This window comes from Polypterus senegalus, chromosome 3 (assembly GCF_016835505.1).
Source record: "Polypterus senegalus isolate Bchr_013 chromosome 3, ASM1683550v1, whole genome shotgun sequence".
NCBI classification, from domain to species: domain Eukaryota; kingdom Metazoa; phylum Chordata; class Cladistia; order Polypteriformes; family Polypteridae; genus Polypterus; species Polypterus senegalus.
Window position 1 is genome coordinate 240151853 of NC_053156.1, and position 21153 is coordinate 240173005.

The following is a 21153-nucleotide window of genomic DNA, read 5'->3' on the forward strand; positions in this document are numbered from 1 at the left end:
TTTTTAACTGTCCAATTTTGATAATACAGGCTCACTTTTTTGGTATTTGATACACTGCATTAATCCCAAGGGGGGAATTTTATTTTTTGCATTACCCTTTGAAATCGGGGGATGATCACAGTGCAGGGTCAGCATATGTGCAGTGGCGGTCTTGTTCATGGGCCCAATGGAGTAAAATTCCTTCTGGCAGTAACTGGATTTGAACCGGCAATCTTCCAGCTACAACAGCACATCCTTAAGCCTCAGAACCACCACTCGAGATTGCCTGCTGAGTAAAACTTAAACTACAGTATGCTAATAAATGGGAAAATGAGATATAAAATCAACTCTTCTGGATGGAAATCGATACTAACTTAGAACACACATATTTATTCTTCAATTACCAAGTAAAATGTCATATTCAAATTACAGAAAACATAAGTGCTTAGTTACTGGAATATGTTTTTGCTACTTTCACACTTGTGCCTTATGAATTTGAACATTCTATGCAAGAATGTTGAACTTCATAGCTAAAAATTTAACTTCTAAGTTTTGAAAAAAAAAACTTTTTTCTTTGAATATGCCATCAGAAAAAAACTGAATTACATCTTTATATATTTATTATCCATTTTACTGATTGCAGCTTTATTTTTTCAATACTTTATAATAAGAACAGGCAAACAATTTTAATGTACAGCTCACCCATAGTAAACATTTTTTTTTTCACTTGCTAATTACATGGCAACTGTAAAGAATTTACAACTGGAAAGTCATGTTGAGTCATATTGAGGCTACAGCAGCATGTGTCTTGTTGATGCACTCAATATACTGCTTCCGACAGTCAAAGTCATCAGCTGGACGATTATATGCTGTCCAGACAGGTTCTCCGGCAAAGAGCCTCATGGCTTGTGCATAGTTCTAAAGACATTGGGAAAAGAGATACAAAAACTATCAGTGAGTTCAAGTATATACAGTACATTAAAAAAAAAAAAAAAAAGTCAAATTCACAAGAGGATAGAACATTTCTTATGCTATACTGTAAAGGATATCTCAGGTCACTGCATAGCATCCATGTCTCGTAACCATATATCAAGACAGGAAGCACCAGGACTCTAAAGACTTTTGCACAGATACCAGAAGCACCATACTGCCCTTTCCAGTGACCTCACGGCCCTCCATGCTCTTCCAATACTACTTACTTCATAGGTACTACTGACTTTATAGGAAGAGTCACCAGAGACATGAATGTCACTGCCAAGGTAACTAAACCTCTTAACCAGGTCGACACACTTGCTGCAGACAGACACACTGCTGATTGCTGTGCCCAAGAAGTCATTAAACTGCATCTGGCCCTCCAAGCGGTCCTCCAACTTGCAAGTAAAGCATTGGGGGATGGTGTCAGAATCGGCACTCCAGCCACCGTAAAAAAAAACTTCACACAGGTCTGAGACAACAGACTGGACTCCTTTCTGCCGTCTGTGGGAGTAGCTCTGCTGCAAATGCTCGCATTTTGAAGGGGATAGGGGAAAGCTCGCAGGAGCCCCATTACTGGGAGAGTCAAAACTGTCGGAGAGCCATTGGGGTCAGGCCTATTAGAGATCAGAACTGGTATGATGCGGAGGCATCGCCTGATTCACAGCAGCACTTGGGTCCCAATTTGAGGCGGCCCATCCAGTTAGGCACGCGGAATGTCTTGTGGGATATTATTATTATTATTATCATCATCATTATTATCATTATCATGAGCTATATAACTCATTGAACGGCTATAGTTTCAAGAAATGTTATCAATACATAACATTTTATTACATTTAAATTGAAGTGCAAGTTAATAAGATCAACTAAATCAACACAGATCAATAAAGTCCCAGTTTTATAATATAATGCCTTGCATGGAATTCTAAAACATGGCACATACACAATAACATTCAGATGCATAAAAGCACATAAGCAAAGTTCTACGCACTTTCCCTTTATAAACCCAATCAACGTGAATTGTAATGCACATGCCTACATCCCAACCCCTACTCTTCCCAGAATTTTGCCTATTTGAATATGCAAATCAATATAAATAGGAGTAGGTAGAGGACAATATCTTAAAGTCTGCCTTTGTAAAGCCAGACACAGATCAGCACACAGCTCCAAGAGGATAGCTCTTGGAAATCTAAATCAATGTAGAAGCAAGTCATCATCATGGAACAAGAAATCAGTCTGATCTCTAAATATGCACTCTATTCTAATTCCTCCATTTGCAATGTTTTCCAACAACATTAAAGCAGTCACTGAAGCTGGAATAGTTTGGCCATTCCGTGCACCATTATATTGTTACAGAGTGATTACAATCAGGTGTTTTAAATTTGTAAACATATGCAATTAATTTCAATGTGTTTCATAAAGCCCACGCCATAGATGCAAATCTAAAAAAGAAAGGGAATCCACACCGAAACAGTAGCACTGGTTTGATGCAGCTGGGTGCCACCTCTTTACAAAACCAAGCAGAGACATACATAAGCATGGTCTGAGACTACAGTTAAAATGTGAGTGGCAATATGCAAAGTTTAGTTTTATACATCTGAATGTGAGAGTGGAAATGGGCGTAAACAACGTTTTTGTGCAAAGGCTCTGTTTATACTGGAGGCCCCAGGTGATTTATTCTTGTTGTTAGCATATTTGCTAAGCATCACATAATCCAATATGTAAAAAAAAAAGGTAACATTTAAATGATAATGTTTTTATTGACCAAATTATACAAAAAATCCGTAAGTACTTTTAATTGGTAGTGAACAGTAGCAATGTTTAATGAAGCACCCAGAACTTAATATGTAATCATATGTCAGTACACTACACACTAGGGCCAATTTAGTACCACCAATTCACCTAAAGTGCATGTCTCTGGAGTGTGGGAGGACCCGGGACACAAACCCTGGTCATCTTACTTTGAGGCAGCAGTGCTACCACTGCTCCACTATGCTGCGCTAAATGACAAAGTCACACACTTTATTTGGATGCAAAGAAATTAATATTACTGATGATTTTTTACTATGTGTCCTTACCTTCTGATCTACTGTGAAGCGATGATAAATACCAGCAGGCAAAGTAATCATGTCCCCCTTTTCCATGGCAATGCGAATCCATCGCTCATCTTTGTCCCTAACATCAAAGTAGCCACTGCCATCCACAATATACCTAATTTCATCATCCAAATGAAGGTGTTCAGTAAAAAATATCTTTAGCTGTTGGTGAGAAAATGAAAATTCCCAACAGAAAAAAAAAATACTCAATATTGAGATTATATAGATATTATTTGACAAAATGAAACTACTACACTTTTTCTCCCCAAACTAGACAATAACAGAAAAGAAGTACCTTTTCTTCATAATTTGGAAGTGTGTCCTTTCTAATAGTTATGATGTCACTGAAAGAATATCCTTTTTCTTCACGAAGTTTTGCCAGTTCTGGGTCAGTCTCATAAATATCAGCATTTAACTAGAATAAGAGACAAAAACTATGAGAATACAAACATTCAGTGCTAAAATAATTCTGACATCAATAGCTCACCTTAGACCTGTATTTTGTAGAACAGTAACAATTTAGGAGTGTGATAAACAATAGGTAAAATGCAGTATAAATGTATTGCATGATACTGTACAAAAGTAAAACAACAGTTGAAATATAGAACACTTTTTTTAAAATACCAAGTAGCTGTACTAACTGAATACAATAAATAATATATATATATTTTTTTTTAAAAATACAACTTTTTGAATTGCCATTATTCTTGTAGTCTTTAAAAATGCAATACACCGAATCGCAAGTCATACTGCAAGCAACTACAAAGAAGCACTCGCAACAGTCACATTTTGAAATCAGACAGTGAGTCAAGTACTTTCTGTTCATAATTAAATGCTAGTAGATGGTTCTGCCAACACAGTTCAGTTGGTCTCCTCCGTTTCTGGAGTTGTACATCTACAGGTAGAACTCCATTAGCAGCAGTGTGATTTTACCTTTTTTTTTTACTATTATCCTAAGGTATCCTGTATTTACTGAACCCGAGAGACTTTAATTAAGGTAAACACAAGTATATACAAGCATGAATACCAGAAAAAGGGCTCAGAAAGAAACAGAAGAGACAGTTGAAGCTTCATCGGAGTCTAAACAGTCCTCAAATTCAAAGTACAGCCAGCCAGAGACAGACCTGGAACAGATAGGTGCAAGAATAGATCTCCAGGGACTTAACGCTGCAGCATCATCATCTCTAGCCGAGAGCGAAAGTGGAAGCGAAACTGCAAGTGAGTCAGACAACTAACCCTGCGAGGCAGTGGCACCAACTCCAACCAGGTTTGCTGCCCTGACCACGGAGCATGGAAAAGACCGAAACAAACAATCACCACAATTATTACCACAATAACTACTGCTCTCAATGGGGGCATAAAAGATATAAGGAAAGATATAAAGGACATAACCAAGACAAATAAGAAGCTGGTTCAGGATATTAAAGACCATGAGAAAAGTTTAAGTAATCGCTTTGAGGCAACTTTTAAAGGCATGCTAGAAATAAATTGAGGAAAAAGTAAAGTAAAATGTAAGTAGGTTTGAGAATAAATTTACAGCACTTGGTGCTCAGCTTGAAGATGTTAAGCAATCATTCAAAACAATAACAACATTTATTTATAGAGCATGTTTACATAGAAATATGTAGCTCAAAATGCTTTACAAGATGAAAGAAAAGTTTATAAAATATTATTATATATATATAAGATTAGATAATACTAAGTAACAAAGAATAAAGTAAGGTCTGATGGCCAGGAGGACAGAAAAAACTAAACAAAACTTCAGAGGGCTGGAGAATAAAAAAAAAAAACAAACAAAATCTGCAGGGATTCCAAGGCCACGAGGCTTCCCAGCCCCCACTGGGCATTCTACCTAACATGAATGATCTCAATCACTCCTCATGGTTTTCAGACTTCACATGGAAGAATTAGATGATGATGGTCATGTGGACATCTGGCCTTCAATCCATCAATGTAGGGACTGCACGGCGCCTTGATCAGGTGCTGGTGGCGCAGGTCGCTACCACAGAAAACCGGTAAAAGAATAGCAGAGAAAGTAGGGGTTAGTATGTATTGCAGAGCCATGATAAAAATGACAGTTAAATGCATATACAGAATATCAGGGTTACACTAAAATTAAGCTATGAGAAAGCCATATTAAAGTAATGGGTTTTTAGCAGTTTTTTTTTTTTTAAAAAGTGCTCCACCATATTAGCCTGGTGAATTTCTATTGGTAAGCTATTACAGATTTTAGGTGCGTAACAGCAGAAGGATGCCTCACCACTACTTTTAAGCTTAGCTCTTGGTATTGTATGCAGGAACTCATTTGAAGATCTGTTACAATTTGGAGTGCAAGGTGAAAGGCATTCCGAAATATAGGATTAAGTGAGATTATTTAAGGCTTTGTAAACCATAAGCAGTATTTTAAAGTCAATTCCAAATGGCACAAGTAACCAATGTAGTGACATCATATTGATATATCATATATCATATATCACAACTCATTGAATAGTTCTGAGTTTTATTTCTGCCATTCATGCTTATATATATTTAAATATACTGTAATTGAAGCCCCTCAGGTTCAGTAAATATGGGATACCTCGGGATGATATAAAAAGGAAAACACAACGATGCTAACGGAGTTTTGTCTCAAGACATCCATCTCCAAAAACAGCCTTTAGGTAAATTATTATATTTTTATTTGATATTTGTCTCCTTCCAGAAAATATATACAAAGGTAAACCACCAGAGTAGTTAAAATCTGCTTATAATGAAATACTACATATAATTTTTCAAATCAGTTTCATATCATGCTCACTGAGTGAATCACCGTTTAAGAAAAATGCCACATTTTATGTTTTTCGCCAAATTGTATTTTTTTGTTCAGTTTATTTTTTATTATGTGCAACATGCACATTAAAAATTTTAAGAATTCATTTTGGGGGAGGCAAATGTGTCAGAAGGGGAGAGAAGGGTCGGTCCCTGAAGATCCCCCATGGCGCCACATGTGGTTCATTATTGAATTACAATGAATATAAAAAACAAACTGATGAATGGAGCATCACATCTATAGGAAATCAACTTTCTTCTGATAGTGCAGTTATCGAACACGCATTAAACATTTTTAAAGACAATGTAACTTTCAATATACCAGCAGCTTGTTAGAACATGAATATCTCATTCATTGCTATGAAGGCAGGAAATTAATAACCCTCATGTCTACCTTTTGTTCAACCAGTTGTCCTAGCTGTCTGTAAGTGCCTTACTTTTGAAAACATCCAGTGGCTGTATGCATGGACAACAGAGGCAGCAATTATAAAGCAGTGTGACTAACTAAATCAAGTTTTTTACTTTAGAAAAGTCTATTCACATATCTTTCTTACTTTATCTGTTTATAATCAACAACATTAAGTGTCCTCATACTGACATACTTGACAATGTAATTTTCCTGTTACTTGGATGCCTTCCACTCCTTTTCTGAAATGTTGAGTAAGAGATCCTTTTCCCATTGTATTCTAGGATCTTTGAAAGAAAGGGACTTTAAAATATTTTTATATATTACAAAAAGACTGATCGGTGTTTCTTCTGGAATAGAAGTAGGTGGGAGGTGAGGAAAATTGGTTAGATCTTGTTTAGTAAAGTTTCTTTTGGAAATAGCTTCCCATCAACACAATTTTTCCACTAAGTTTGGAGTGTACTTGTTCAGAGGATGCATAGACATTATCTATGTACAAATCTGTAAGTGATTTAATCCTGTACATTTACCAAACATTAAAAACTGTAAGTTTGAGAGGTTTGAAAAAGGTGGTTCTCGTGTAGAGGTGCCACAGCAAAAAGCTAATCTATAAGTGTTTTTTACATTTGATTCCACGTTCTGAGTGAATGAAGGACAATAGGTTTGTTAGTACATTACTGATAATTTGTATTTATGGGGTACAAAGTAAGGTATATAAAGAAGTACTGCAGGATTTCATTTCTATTGCAGACCAAGCCTTGTGTGTTCATCTATTTGTGTCAATGTCCAGGTCTTTATAGTTTTTATATTTGCTGCCCAATAATAAAATTGAAAGTTAAGTGGAACCATGCTTTATCATTGTAGGGTTATCCTTTGGATGTGTGGAAGTTTTGAATTCCAAATAAATGAGGTTACGATTTAATCTAATTTCTTAAAAATGATATGTTAATGTTTATGGGGATGCTTTGAAATAGAAAAAGAAGCTTAGGAAGGACGTTCATCTTGACAGTGTTAATTCTTCCTCCTAAAGTGAGATGGAGAGTAGACCATCTATGCACATCTTTCTTAAGTTTTTCTCCATGCAGACAGAAACACTTTATTGAAAAAGAGCATTATGTTTACTTGTGATATTTACCTGTAGGTATTTAAAGTGATCTGGGATGATTAAAGGGAAGATGTCCAATCTAATGTTGTTTGCTAGAGAGTTCACTGGGAAAAGCACACTTTTCATTGCTTTAACCTTGTTTTTTTTTTTTTTTTTTTAAAAAGGATTTATTTATTGTTTTAACCTTCACCCTTTCACTGGTTTTATTGGATTATTTATTTATTTGCAACACTGCACTATTTATTTGAAAACTTTGTTTTGATTGTTTTTTAATAAAAGCACTTTGCACATTTTTGCACCATCCCCTTGTCACGTGATGTCATCCCTGATCAGCTCATCCGGTTAAATTACCGACAGTGTCGGGTTTGAGAGCTCCCCAGAAGCTAGATGGGAGCATGGAGCAGAACCCACCATTGTCACAGTTAGTTGGAGACCATTAGCTTATCACACTTCTCAAAAAATAGGTGATCGTAGGCAATTGTAATGGAAGTAAAATCAAGTCACAGCTCACCTTTTAATCTATGACTGAGCAATAAATGAGAAAACTGAAAAAGAAAAAATCCTGTCAATGATATGCAATAATGGATAAAGCAGCAGGATCAGACTTGTACAAAAGGGTAGCAGCAAATTTACGGCAGGTGCACATTATGCGATTTTAGCCCAACTAGCACGTATTTTTTTAAATCAGCACTAAAAAATGAAGATCATGCAGTCACTACTCACAAGGGAAAACACATGTTCTGTCATGATCTGAGGAGCTTAAACGTTCATATCAAAAAAACATTTGGCCACTGTCAGCTTCAGTTTGTCAGGAATGAGAGGCACTATGAGCCAACTGTGTGTGTCATTTTAAATTGACCAATCAAGGAAGCAACTGCTTATTTACACTTTTGTAAGCATGGCTGCGAAACTTTTGCAGGTGCACAGTAATGAGAAGAGCCTTGAGTTGTAGCAAGAAAACATCCATTTCTTTTAAGAAATGTCATCATCAGATATTTATGGGAGAAATATTGAAGAACATTGCCCAATAACTATACATTCCTGATAGGACTGTATGTTTGTGTGCTTAACAGATCAGCATAAGTAAATAGGAGTACTCTGGAATACCCACACTTGCACAGGGCTAATTTAGTATTGTCGGTTAACACATCCTACATATGCCTGAGGATAAGGAAGGACGACAACTGTGCAGGATTGGATGCTGAACCCAAGAGGCAGCAATGCTAACCACTTTATTACTATGATACAATATAACAAATATTATTTTTGAATCTACATCTATTTACAGGAGACCAGTTTTTGTACTTTTTCTCTTCACATCTGTTTGTAACAACTGTTTCTGCAATGTCAGCAGAGCATGTGCTATATTATTAGGGTGCTACAACAATATGGTAGTATTTGTATTGTAGTTTTTAATTTAAAAGTACTCTCTTAAGAGAATTTTTTGATTCATATAAATCACTCAGATGGTCAGATTTCAAAACCCAAAAAAAACCTGAGAAAGCAAAGCATCTCTTGATGTCATAGCTTTAAACTGAAATATGAAAAGTGAAGATATGCACAGTGAAGTAGTTTGTACTCCAAAATTTTTACTTAATGCAACTGACTGTCTTTAAAAAAAAACAGTCATGTAGCATGTACAAGTGATAAATAAAAGAAAAAAGGTGAAGGAGAGAAAGACATGCCACAGAGGACCTTAGTTTGAACTGAGTTGTAAGTTGCTCAGAGAAGAGTTAGGCTTACTTAGTGGGTGGAGGGAAAGCTTCATGAAAGGTAAAATGAGGAAGATAACTCATCAGAGAAAGGAAAATGTCGATACAAAAAAGAAACAAACAACCCTTGAAGGCAAAATAATAGTTAGGAAACAGACAGAGATCAAAGTAGTTCACATTTGGCCAGCAGCAAGATCAGACTATTTTTCTGCTTCAGTCTTAACAGTGAATACAGACTCTATGGAATGAAGAAATTAAAATGGTGCAAAAAAATAGCTATATTACTAAACATGTCTGTTGCTTCCAAGTCATCAATTATATAAAAACCAAAAAAAAAAAATCACAGATACCTTATAAGGAAAATACATCTGGGTAAGAAATGTTATCACCAGACACAGTAAAAAGGCAGCATGCTGGTACAGTGATTATGGAGTTACCCGACAGCTCCAAGAACACATTCTCTGGGTAGTCCTATTTTACTTAAAAACTTCACTCTAAACTGGCAATAAGCAGTATGCTCTGGTGCATGGTAATAATTAATATACCATATAACTGTGGTTTATGCTTTAAATGCTTATATAGATTTACACGGCCTATTTTGATGTATTTACATATTGCTCATAGCTTTAGCTTAAAATGTACACATTCATATTAATGTATTTAGCTTTAACTAATGCAGACACAACATATAAATGATCTCCAAGTTATAAGACAAGACACTTAAATGTTGATATTGAGAAAAAAAAGATCAACAAAATGAGATAAAGATCAAGTACAAGGTCTATTATACAATGAAGGTCTTGCTATAAATTTTCGAGTTAAAACAGATAGGGAAAAAAGAAAACTGGTACTGTTTATTGAACTAACTCTTCTAATCAACATTTAAATAAACAGCCTTGCACATTGGAAAGGTGATATATAAATACAATTTATTATTATTAAATTATTATTATTATTATTAAGAAAAAAAAATAGAGCACACTACTGCCTACTTCCCCTTTTGCCTTTAGGACATCTGTTGTCTAAACCACGCTATCTGGACACTAATCAAGAACCAAGAACTTCGTAAGAGGTAATCTGTTCATGCTTCGGTTTTTACTATTGGACATACAGTCTTCATGATGGTACACCCTTCCAAAGACTCAATATGTTTATTTTAAAAAGCCAAAACTTGCATTCAAGGTAAAGGCCTATACCATTTTTACCTCTCATGGACCCTGTGATCATCAGAGGTGACTGTGTGCAGAGGGTGCAGACCTATAAATATCTGAGAGTGCAGCTGGATGACAAATTGGACTGGACTGCCAATACTGATGCTCTGTGCAAGAAAGGTCAGAGCCGACTATACTTTCTGAGAAGGTTGGCATCCTTCAACATCTGCAGTAAGATGCTGCAGATGTTCTACCAGACGGTTGTGGCGAGTGCCCTCTTCTACGCGGTGGTGTGCTGGGGTGGCAGCATAAAGATGAAAGACGCCTCACGCCTGGACAAACTTGTTAAGAAGGCAGGCTCTATTGTAGGATTAAAGTTGGACAGTTTAACATCTGTGGCAGAGCGACGGGCACTAAGCAAACTCCTGTCAATCATGAATAATCCACTGCATCCACTGAACAGTGTCATTTCCAGGCAAAGGAGTAGCTTCAGTGACAGACTGAGGAGATCGTTCCTTCCCCACACTATGCGACTCTTCAATTCCACCCGGGGGAGTAAATGCTAACATTATTTAAAATTATTGTCTGCCTTTACATGAATTTGTATTACTATTTAATTTAATATTGTTTTTTTTTGTATCAGTATACTGCTGCTGGATTATGTGAATTTCCCCTTGGGATTAATAAAGTATCTATGTATCTTTTTCTCTAATGTTTGAGTATTTTCTCCTTCCACTGCTAATTTTCAGGTACATCCTGAACAGGTATAGAAGGATTAGGCAATTAATTCGCTTAAGTGATAAAATAAAAAATTGCTATTTGTATCTGCATAACAGACAAGGAAGTAGTGTCAAATTTAGTATTGATTCCAGCCTTGCAGTCAAAAATCCTGCATAAAAAAGAAGTAATATAAATCATAGTGTCCACAATTACTATTATTAGGTTTCAGATGTTTATCTTTTATTTAAAAACAGAAGGATGCAAGCAAGATGTAGGCCAAACGATTATTTTTCATTACCACTAGAATGAATAAAAGAAATTTAATGGTGACACTATTATGCGTGCTATGTTTCTTAACCCCCCTCCCCCCAAAAAGAAACAAACAAAAAAACAAAAACAAATCTGTTGTAAATTCTGGGATTATGTAGTCAAAAATTACTTGTCAGTCAGTCTGGCAGCACATTAAAGGAATAGTGCCTAACACACATATTCTGAGATTTTTTAGGTAAAGAACTTATACTCACTAACCAAGGTTCCAGAGAATAGAGATGTGCTGCATTAGCACATGAAAATTAAAATTTCACTGTACTCTGCACATGTAACAACAATAACTCTATAATGCCTTGATTGTGTTTTAAAACGATTACTTGTGAATACTGTTAACACTGGACTTACCACAATGGACGTAGCAAAATGCCCCACTCAGGATAATGTGCAGGTTCCAAACAAAATTACACAACTGCAGTGGACAATGCCGCTTAAGGGCTTATGGAATCCATCCAAAGCATTTTAAGAAGCTTCACTGTCAAATGTAGAACTTTTTACCCTTCGACTCAAAGAATCAAAATTGGAATGTGTTATGGCACATTCGGCACCACTACACATCTCTGCTGCATTTAGAAACTGCCAGTTGTTTTGAAGAACAACATTCATTCAGGATTTGTTGATTCTCCCACTCACCCAAGTTAAACACATCATTAAAGTACGACTCCATAGGAAATACAAATAAATACAGTATACATAAATACTGTAAATAAGTTAATAACTACCTGCACTTGCATAATAATTTTGCTTGGGTTGGCTAAACAGCTCTCCCCGTGCCCATGTGGAAACATGATGTGCCTGTTATCACAATGGTAAAGCTTCAGCCTTGATCAGTCTGCATCAGTATGCATGGCCACTCTGGTCTTTGTTTGCACCAAACAGCAGTAAGCAGTGATCTGCTTTTTATGGTCAGAAGGTGGAACAGGGCCAAATTCAAAACAAAGGCTTTCTGCAAAATACAGAGACAATGTTTTTACCAACCACAGTGAATTATTTACGAATGGATTGAGAATTTCAAAAATGGCTGTCAAGCGTATAACATGAAGCACTACCGATAACGCCACTGAACAAGTCTGTACCATGATTCTGTAAAACCAAGAAGGATTTCAACCCCTTTTAGGTCTTCGGTCCATAAAATGCGGATCATTGTGCACTGCTCTTTTTTGGTGCAAACAGGCATTGGAAAGTCCACGCTCACTAATAGAAACTGGCTGATCAAGGCTGAAAGTTTTCCACTGTGACCACAGACACACCATGCTTCGACATGTGCACAGGGAAAGTTGTACAGCCACTCCAAATAAAATGATCACAAACATGTGATTAATGACTTAGTCTCATACATGTCTGCCCAGGTCACCATGCCATATGAGAAATCACATGGATACATTTTTGTTTTTATTTGACTGGTGCTATAATATTAATACTGCTTCATATGTATTATGTTATAAAATTAACTTTTAAAAATTAAATTACAGTTTATCTTTAATAAAATGCTGTTACTTGATGGATTAAAGTCAAATTATGTCAAACTTGATGCCATTACCTTGGAGTAAAGTTTGGAGTTTTTGGTTGACAAGATATCAACACACAAAACCCCAACATTTTGGTGGAATGCATTTCTCTATGATACTTAATCAGATTATTTTATCTGGCCCTCAAAGAGCTTTTAAAAAGGCATAGTTTCAGCACAAAAAAAAGTAAGGAATCAGTTGTGCAGGTAGTGAAATCCCAACCTGTGCCACTTTTTCATAAGGCAGAGCTCTGTATTGCAGGCTTGGCTTATCAAAACGCGTGGCATCGTGGTTAAGGCTGGTGCCACTACATTCAGGTAATGAATGATAAACCCTGGATTATAAACTGCGTATATATAGTATGTATGATTTCCCATTGTATTCCAATTACATGCATGTAACCTGACAAGTTTTTCTTTACCTATACGAGTGACTGATTAGGTATGCGATTTTTTTAAAAAAAGTATTCCGCGACTGGTATGTCACAAACTCGAAAACATTACTGATGAACATTTTGCTATGTTAAAAAAAAATAATAATTCACCATAAGAAGCTCACATGCCAGTAATGAAACTTTATTTTACTGTTCGCATTTAATCACTGAGACAGCTTACAGATTTGAGAGAAATCCTTACGAGGCTGATGTTAGTAGTTAGTTGAATCCGGGAGCTGCGAATAAGTAGCGAGCTCCAGGCTCATGAAATCCTTCACGTTCTTTGGTTAATCATTTTATTGTTGAAAGTTTCAAATCATGCTGCGCTCACAAGCAGTGCCATGTGATAATGATCTTCCCAGCGGCAAAATTCAGTAAATGCACTTCAATTTTTAAACTCCCAGCTAGCCAATTAAAAAAAACCGAGGCTGACCAAATTTGCCGAACTGTAACTTCACATTGACTTCTAACGTCACCTCAATATACTGTATAAAAGTTCAAATAATATGTTTAGCCAGAGATACATTTGACAGTCACGTTATATTTGGAGCGATGGCCATGTAGTGAGTTTACTTTACTTTTACTTTCACAAAAACATAGCTTGACTTTAACCATGCTTTAACAGGACCGATAAACATGAACACATTGATGTTTTGTTCCTCCAGTAAAATTCACAAGAACAAAAGACGTTGAAAATGTGATATCACAGGCGGTAATTCCAATGTTTACCAAAGTAGGTGCATACGGCAGAATGACCCCCGCCCCCTTTGGAAATGTCAAATGAACACATACGATTACAACTTACTTTCCAATACAGGACTCCGAGTTTTTTCAACCGTTCCAAAGTCACTGTCTGGTTCGGTTCTAGCTGGTGTGGATTTCGCTGATCATCATCAGAATCGTCCATGTACCAGGCCTGTACCATACCTCAACTTCAAAGTCGCACACACCGTGCAAAACGTTTGTGAATAAATGTGAAAGGCTAGAAACGCGCAGGCAACCGGGCATGCGCATAGGTGTCCAACAAGAACCACGAGATTGATTTTCGATCAGCCCTCAGTAACCTTTCTTCGGTTAGTATCTTGCGCAAACAACTTTAAACTGTTCCAATCTATAGTTGTTAATTATAAGTGATGCCTGTGGGAAGCACCAGGTCCTTTCTGATTGGGTAGAGGTGGAGAGGGCGGTCCTTCCGCACGTTTTAGAATGGTGATTGGGTAATGTCAAGAACGGGCCCGTAACGCCTTGCTGTCAAAATCCACTGAATTTGAATTGTACCCGAAAAAAAATCTCATATGGTTTGCTGCACAAGGCTGAAGTCGAAGCAGAAATTCTAGGGGGTTTCAGCTCATATCCTAGTGCTTTATTAATTTATTCTACATTTGCGTACATAACTTCGTGTAAGTAGCTCTAAAATACACCATACTATTGTGGAGTGCAGAAAATCACTTACTCACCATTAAGTAAGGGAATGAGGGGGGAGAGGGGGAATGACAAGAAAAGTATCAAATTGTAAGAGGCGGACACACGTTCCGGGGCATGTAAAAGAGAGGGGTGTGGTTCATTAGGAGTGAGAAGGCTAAGGCTACGTTTACAGTACCACGTCTTCGTTTTAAGACAACAGATTTTAAACGAGCACAATCTCTCTCTAAACTGGCGTTTTCGCCTCGTTTACAAAAGTATCCTCATCCGTACTGAAACTTCCTAAAACGCGTTGATGGGACTTCTTTAGTTATCAGCCATAAGACAAGTTCGCCAATTCCTCCAATGTACTATGTCTTCTGCTCTTTTTGTTTCTTGATATGATATGCCATCTTTCGGGTAATATAATGTTGTGCCTTTCTCATGATTTCTCTCCCTCCAGTTCCCTACAGCACTATTTTCAAAACTCCGTGACCTCATAGTTCATGTACCATCCAGTTTTGTTGCCTTCTTCTTACTGTTTCAAGCATACATTTTTCTTCGCTAGTCCTTTCCAACACTTTTTTTGTTAGATAATTTATCCATCCAACTGATCTTTTCCATTTTTTTCCATAGTCACAGTTCAAAGGCTTCCAGTCTGTTTATATCCCCCTTTTCACTGCCCATGTCACTGCTCCTTACAACAGTCCAGATTACTGTTTCTATTATTTTTCTTCAGTGTTATGTCCATTCACTTTTTTTTTCAGCAATATTTATTTTGCATTGAAGGCTGCGCTTCCCATTGCTATACATATTTTTTATTTCTTTTTCACTTCCTTTCATGACAGCATACTTCCCAAACATTTAAAACTGTACAGTTCTTCCAAGATGTGTTCTCCAATTTTTATTATTACTAATTTCACTGTTCTTTCCTTTGATGTACATATCACTTTTGTTTTCTTTATATTGATCTTCATTCCATACATCTTACATGTGATGCTAATGATGTTAAACAGGATTGGTGAGTGTGAGCATTCCTGTCTATGATCTCTTCTTATTTGGCATGCCTCTCTTAGTCCATATATGGTTCTTACTTTTGCTGACTCATTCATGTATAGATTCCTAGTTAGTCTTTTGTACCACATATCCACTTCTATGTCCATCAATATTCTAAGCAGCTTGATCCAGTTTACTAGGTCAAATGCTCTCCCCAGATCAACCAAACAGACATGCTCTGTTCTTTATTATACTGTAGACTTCATTATTTTACTGTAAACTTCTTTCACTCAGTACCCTCAGTGCTCTGATAGCATCTCTTGTTCCCTCCCTTTCCTGAATCCAAATTGATATTCTTCCACTATAGCTTTCTTTCTTTGTTTCTAATCTTTTTGCTGTCCACTTTACTATTAGCTTTGACACATGTGATAACAAGCTTATTGTTTTTCACAGTTTGTTGTATTTGCTTTTTTTGGTATTGGTATTAACACAGCTTCCCTTCAGTCGCCTAGCCATTCTCCTTCTTCATAAATGTTTTTGTATTTTTTTTTTAGTTCTTGTTTCCCCTTTGTTGCCAAAATTTAGAATGATTTCTGCTGGTATGTTTTACAGTTCTTTTATCCCATGTTTTATTTCTTTCCCTATCAATTATTGTCCAATTTCTTCTTTATAAACTTCTTCTACCTCTTCCAGAACCATCTCTTTTCTTGGTTTGCTTTTAGCATCATACAGTTCTTCTATATATCATTCCTTCTTACCTTCACTTTGTCTGGTTCTGTAAGTTGTTCTTGATTTTTATTCTTTATTGGTGTATTTTTTTTTTTCTATTGCTATAGGTTTTTGTAATGTCTCTCACTTGTCAAATCACTTTTTCCCCTGTTCCTCTAGGGATTCAAGTTATTTTCACTCTTCATCCCACCATTTGATTTTTGCTTCATCTGTGATTCTTCTGTTTATTTTTTGCTCACTTACTGTATAATTCCTCACTCCAACTTCTGTTCCACAGTTCTTCCATCTTCTTCTTACATCCATCCAGAGCTGACAATGGGTCAATGGGTCTTGGGTCAAATGGGTCAACAATATTGGATGGGTCACGTGCGTCAAGGGTCAATACCTATCCATCCATCCATCCATTATCCAGCCCGCTATATATCCTAACTACAGGGTCACGGGGGTGTTCTGGAGCCAATCCCAGCCAACACAGGGCGCAAGGCAGGAAACAAACCCTGGGCAGGGCGCCAGCCCACCGCAGGTCAGTACCCACAGCAGTTAAAAATCTTAATATAATGCTGAAAATACTAAGTTTTTTTTCAGCATATTCAATGCTCAAAACAATTATGTTACAACGCAGTAGCATGTTTCCTAAAACTGCTGAAGCCATTTTGAGAATGCTTGAGGGGTGTAACAATAAGCTGATCAACTGATTTTGGAATAGAGACTGGCACTGACAGCACAGGCTCAGACCATTACAGTTGCAATTCGTGTCTTTCTGATGTTTATGAATGAATGGTAATTGCATTAAGCTTTCAAATTATGTAATGAATCAGCAAAATTTTACGGACAATAGAATATCATTGTAGTTATCTGTTAAAATGCTGAGGTTTAATTTAACAATCGAAAACTCATTTTATTGCACACGTATTCCTGACGGAATGCAGAATTGCAGAGAGCATATAAAATAAACGTACAGTTGTGTATACAGTAATCATAAAAAATAAACCTCTCTATTATATAAAAAAATCCTGGGACGAGATGAGACTTTTTATCCTGGGACAAGACAAGATTTTTTCAGAGAGATAATTTCAAGTCCTGCGAGACAGGTCTTTATGCCAAGAGATTTAACCATGCCCAGGGCTGGAAATAAAAGACAAAGATTAGAAGACAAAGAAGAACATCGTAAAGAGGTTCAAAAATGTTGGCGCGATACACATGCAGAGCAGGTTAAATATAATGAAAGTACTAAAATTCGAAAGTCTCAAAAAACAGATAGTAAAGATTGCATTAGCACAAACAAACAGAAATTATTACTCGGTGAAATAAGGTACAGTGAAAAGAGATTGAATATATGGACATATCGTTCGGTTTTAAAGTTTAAGTCTGAGACTTGTAGATTGTCTAGTTCATTTTGCCATCAGGGAAAAGTAGTGTTTCTTCCCAAAGAAGAAGTATATCCACAAGAAATAAAAGATTTGTCATTTGGTGAAAGTGAAATCCACAAACACTACAGGCAAAATATCCAAATCTACAATAATCTGATCGCATCATTCAATGCACAAAATGTAGTTTCTCACAATTCAGGACCATACGCTATGAGAATCTGGGGTTCCGCAACAATTAAAGCTACAAGTTTAATTTCAAAGAAACCACAATTCACTGAGGTTTATATTTATGATCACGGTGAAGCGATGCAATATAGTGTCGAAAGAGTTAAACGATCACATGTATTAGAAATTCTAAAACCAACAATGGATACAAATCCATACTTCCAAAAGCATTGCACTTTACACGAAACATATCTGAAAAACATGGAGAAAGAAGTTTTCTTGGATTTCTATATGAATCTGAAAGATCACGTTCGTATATATAATAAACTAACATGTGATGAATTGTCAGCGATAAAAGTTTTGAAATACGGAGATATCAAATACAGAGTTGATATCTGTGTTTATCCAAAAGTACCACACGATTCATCGCAAGTGGCAGATATGGGAAATGACTAGCACGTAGGGACAAACATGGGGGTTGGCGAGCAAAGCGAGCAGGGGGCAGAGGCTCCTAGTAATACTAATAAAAATAAAAGCAAAGAGGAGAACTTGCACCATTGCTGTCACAATGAGAACTAGTTTGTCGGTTAACAATGCAGTGCCAGTTAGCAAGAGTGCAATATTCATCATCTGTAGCCTCATCTGCTGACGCTATGTCTGGAGATAGGAAAATGGATTGCGTGCCGTGGGTCACAAAAGATGACACGCTGTCCATCTCTTTTATCATATCTTCTGTGATTCACATTTTCTTAATCTTTTCTTCTTAATTGTACCTATACTTTTCAATCCACTCATTGGAAAAATTCATATAGGGGGGTGTTCAATACCTTAAAGATTCAGGAGACAACCAAGACGAAAGGTGTGGTGAGAAATCTAAATAAAAACAACAATAATTACAAGGGGATCAAACAACATAGGTGTGGGGCTCTGAACTTTTTCTACAATGGTAATACCAAGGCGGCATGGTGGAGCAGTGGGTAGCGCTGCTGCCTCGCAGTTAGGAGACGCGGAATTGCATCCTGGGTCCTCCCTGCGTGGAGTTTGCATGTTCTTCCTGTGTCTGCATGGGTTTCCTCCGGGTGCTCTGGTTTCCTCCCACAGTCCAAAGACATTGGCGATTCTAAATTGTCCCTAGTGTGTGGGTGTGTGTGTATGCGCGCCCTGCCCGGGGTTTGTTTCCTGCCTTGCGCCTTGTGTTGGCTGGGATTGGCTCCAGCAGACCCTCGTGACCCTGTAGTTAGGATATAGCGGGTTGGTTGATGGATGGATGGATGGTAATACCAACGGCCACAGGATTTACTGCAAAACTGTAGCAGTGTTTTTGCTGTTACGCATATATGCAGCATTCAAACTTTACAAAACGCATATAGGTGAGAAGTACAACAAACGTCATGGAAAGCAACTCTATACCCACTATGTTGGAAAATGTTTTTTCTTCTGTTAAGGGTGACCAGTCAGGTGATGATCCGAGTAGATCCATAAAAGGTCACGGAAGAAGCATAAACCAATCAGAGCTTGATTACAGCATCATTTTTGGAAAATTAAAGGTCACGGACGGTGGTGACAAGTAAAGCTGAGAGATAATTTGTAGTAGGTGACATAGCAAGTTAAAAGGGCTTTGATTCATGGCTGTCTTTTTTGTGTTCTGAAGGTGTGCCCAGTAACCCAAACAGTGGAGCTAATGGTGGCACTCCAATTGTACAGAACTTAAATAAGCAATAAAGTCGGAGAAGCACCGACAGCTGTGAGTCCTCCTGTTCTTATTTATACTAGTTGCTACAATATATATTTAAGAATATATGTTGTCTTATATGTACTAATTAAGTATGTCATAAAACATATATATTTTAAAACATTTATATGGTTTGGACCTCTTCTCATCAAGCTCCACTCTTGGACTTTTAATTCTGTGTCCAGTTTCTTTGGGCAGTGGCAAAATCCACCCAACCACTCTCTTTAATCTCACATTTTCTAAATGCAGATGAATTTACATGATTGTTTCCTCTTTATAATAGTTTATGCCAAATATGTGTAACTGCTGGCAAGGAGAAAATCCTAACACTCTCAAGAAATTGTTATGTGAGGACATTGTTCACCAACTGTTTTTGTGTTTAGTCACTCAAATTGTCGGTAGCCCCTTTACTTTATCCTGTAATCATATTCCATTTTTTGCCGAGATATAGTAATACATTTTATTCAGTGTTCATTTGAAGTACCCAGTGATAACTACTGGGGTAGGCTGTAGCTGCCCCGCGACCCAGCACTGCATAAGCGGTTTAGGAAAGTGGATGGATTGATTAATTCATTACAAGCATATTTTTATCGTTAGGAAAATAAACATCCTAAAATAATCAGGTGTAAATCTTTTTACCTCAATAAATACACTTACATAAGTCTTATGTTACATAACCTAATTTTTATATAATGTAAATGTTTCTTATATGGTGTGCATTAGTCACAGACATTCATTAAAGACCATGCATGAAAATTACCAGTCATAATTTAAATTTTTCTGTTAAATTATATTACTAGTGATTATCATTAATGTGTTCTGAGAATTTTTAGGTATGGCCTAAGGCAGGTGGTGTTCCTGCCTTACCAACAAGAAACTGTTATGTGAGGACACAATTTGCCAACAGTTTTTGCATTCAAGTTGTCAGGAGCCCCTTTACTTCATCCTGTAATCATATATATATATATATATATATATATATATATATATATATATATATATATATATATATATATATTTTCTGTAGTCAAGAGTTGCTTTTTCCAACTTCGTCTATTAGGTAAGATCAAGCCTTTTTTATCTTCTAAAGATCTTCAGAAAGTTACTCATGCTTTTATTTTTTCTCCCCTCGATTATTGCAATTCGCTGTATTCTGGGATTAACAAATCTCTGATACACAAGTTACAGCTGGTCCAAAATGCTGCCGCTCGCTTTCTGGTTGGGGCAAGGAAGTATGACTCTATTTCTCCTATTTTAGCTTCTTTACACTGGCTGCCTGTCAGTTTTCGAATTGATTTTAAAATCTTGCTGCTAGTTTTTAAATCTTTACATGGGTTTGCTCCTGCCTATTTATCTGAACTGTGTGTTTTACACCAGCCATCCAGAGTGCTTAGATCTTCTAGTCAGTTGTCTCTTGTTGTCCCTCGTACCAAATGTAAAACCAAGGGGGACAGGCCCTTTGCAGCTGCTGCTCCTCACTTGTGGAACTCTCTACCTCAGCATATTAAGGAGTCATCTACAATTGAACAGTTCGAAACAA

General features: G+C 36.8%; 1 protein-coding gene across 1 annotated transcript; it reads right to left on the reverse strand.

Annotated features, from left to right (window-relative positions):
• Positions 1-631: 631 nt before the first annotated feature.
• On the reverse strand, positions 632-14369 carry adi1 (acireductone dioxygenase 1). The gene is made up of 4 exons (XM_039748840.1): positions 14026-14369; positions 3346-3465; positions 3033-3212; positions 632-897 (listed from the first exon to the last, which is right to left on the reverse strand). Exons 1-4 carry the CDS (start codon positions 14143-14145, stop codon positions 760-762), a joined length of 558 nt encoding a protein of 185 aa, XP_039604774.1. The 5' UTR covers positions 14146-14369; the 3' UTR covers positions 632-759.
• Positions 14370-21153: the final 6784 nt, after the last annotated feature.

Coding starts and splice junctions, on each gene's coding strand:
- adi1 (XM_039748840.1), bottom strand. CDS start 14,145: ATGGTACAGGCCTGGTACATGGACGATTCTGATGATGATCAGCGAAAT. Junction 3,466..14,025: donor TCGGAGTCCTGTATTGGAAA/GTAAGTTGTAAT, acceptor CTCTTATTCTAG/TTAAATGCTGATATTTATGA. Junction 3,213..3,345: donor TTCCAAATTATGAAGAAAAG/GTACTTCTTTTC, acceptor TCTCACCAACAG/CTAAAGATATTTTTTACTGA.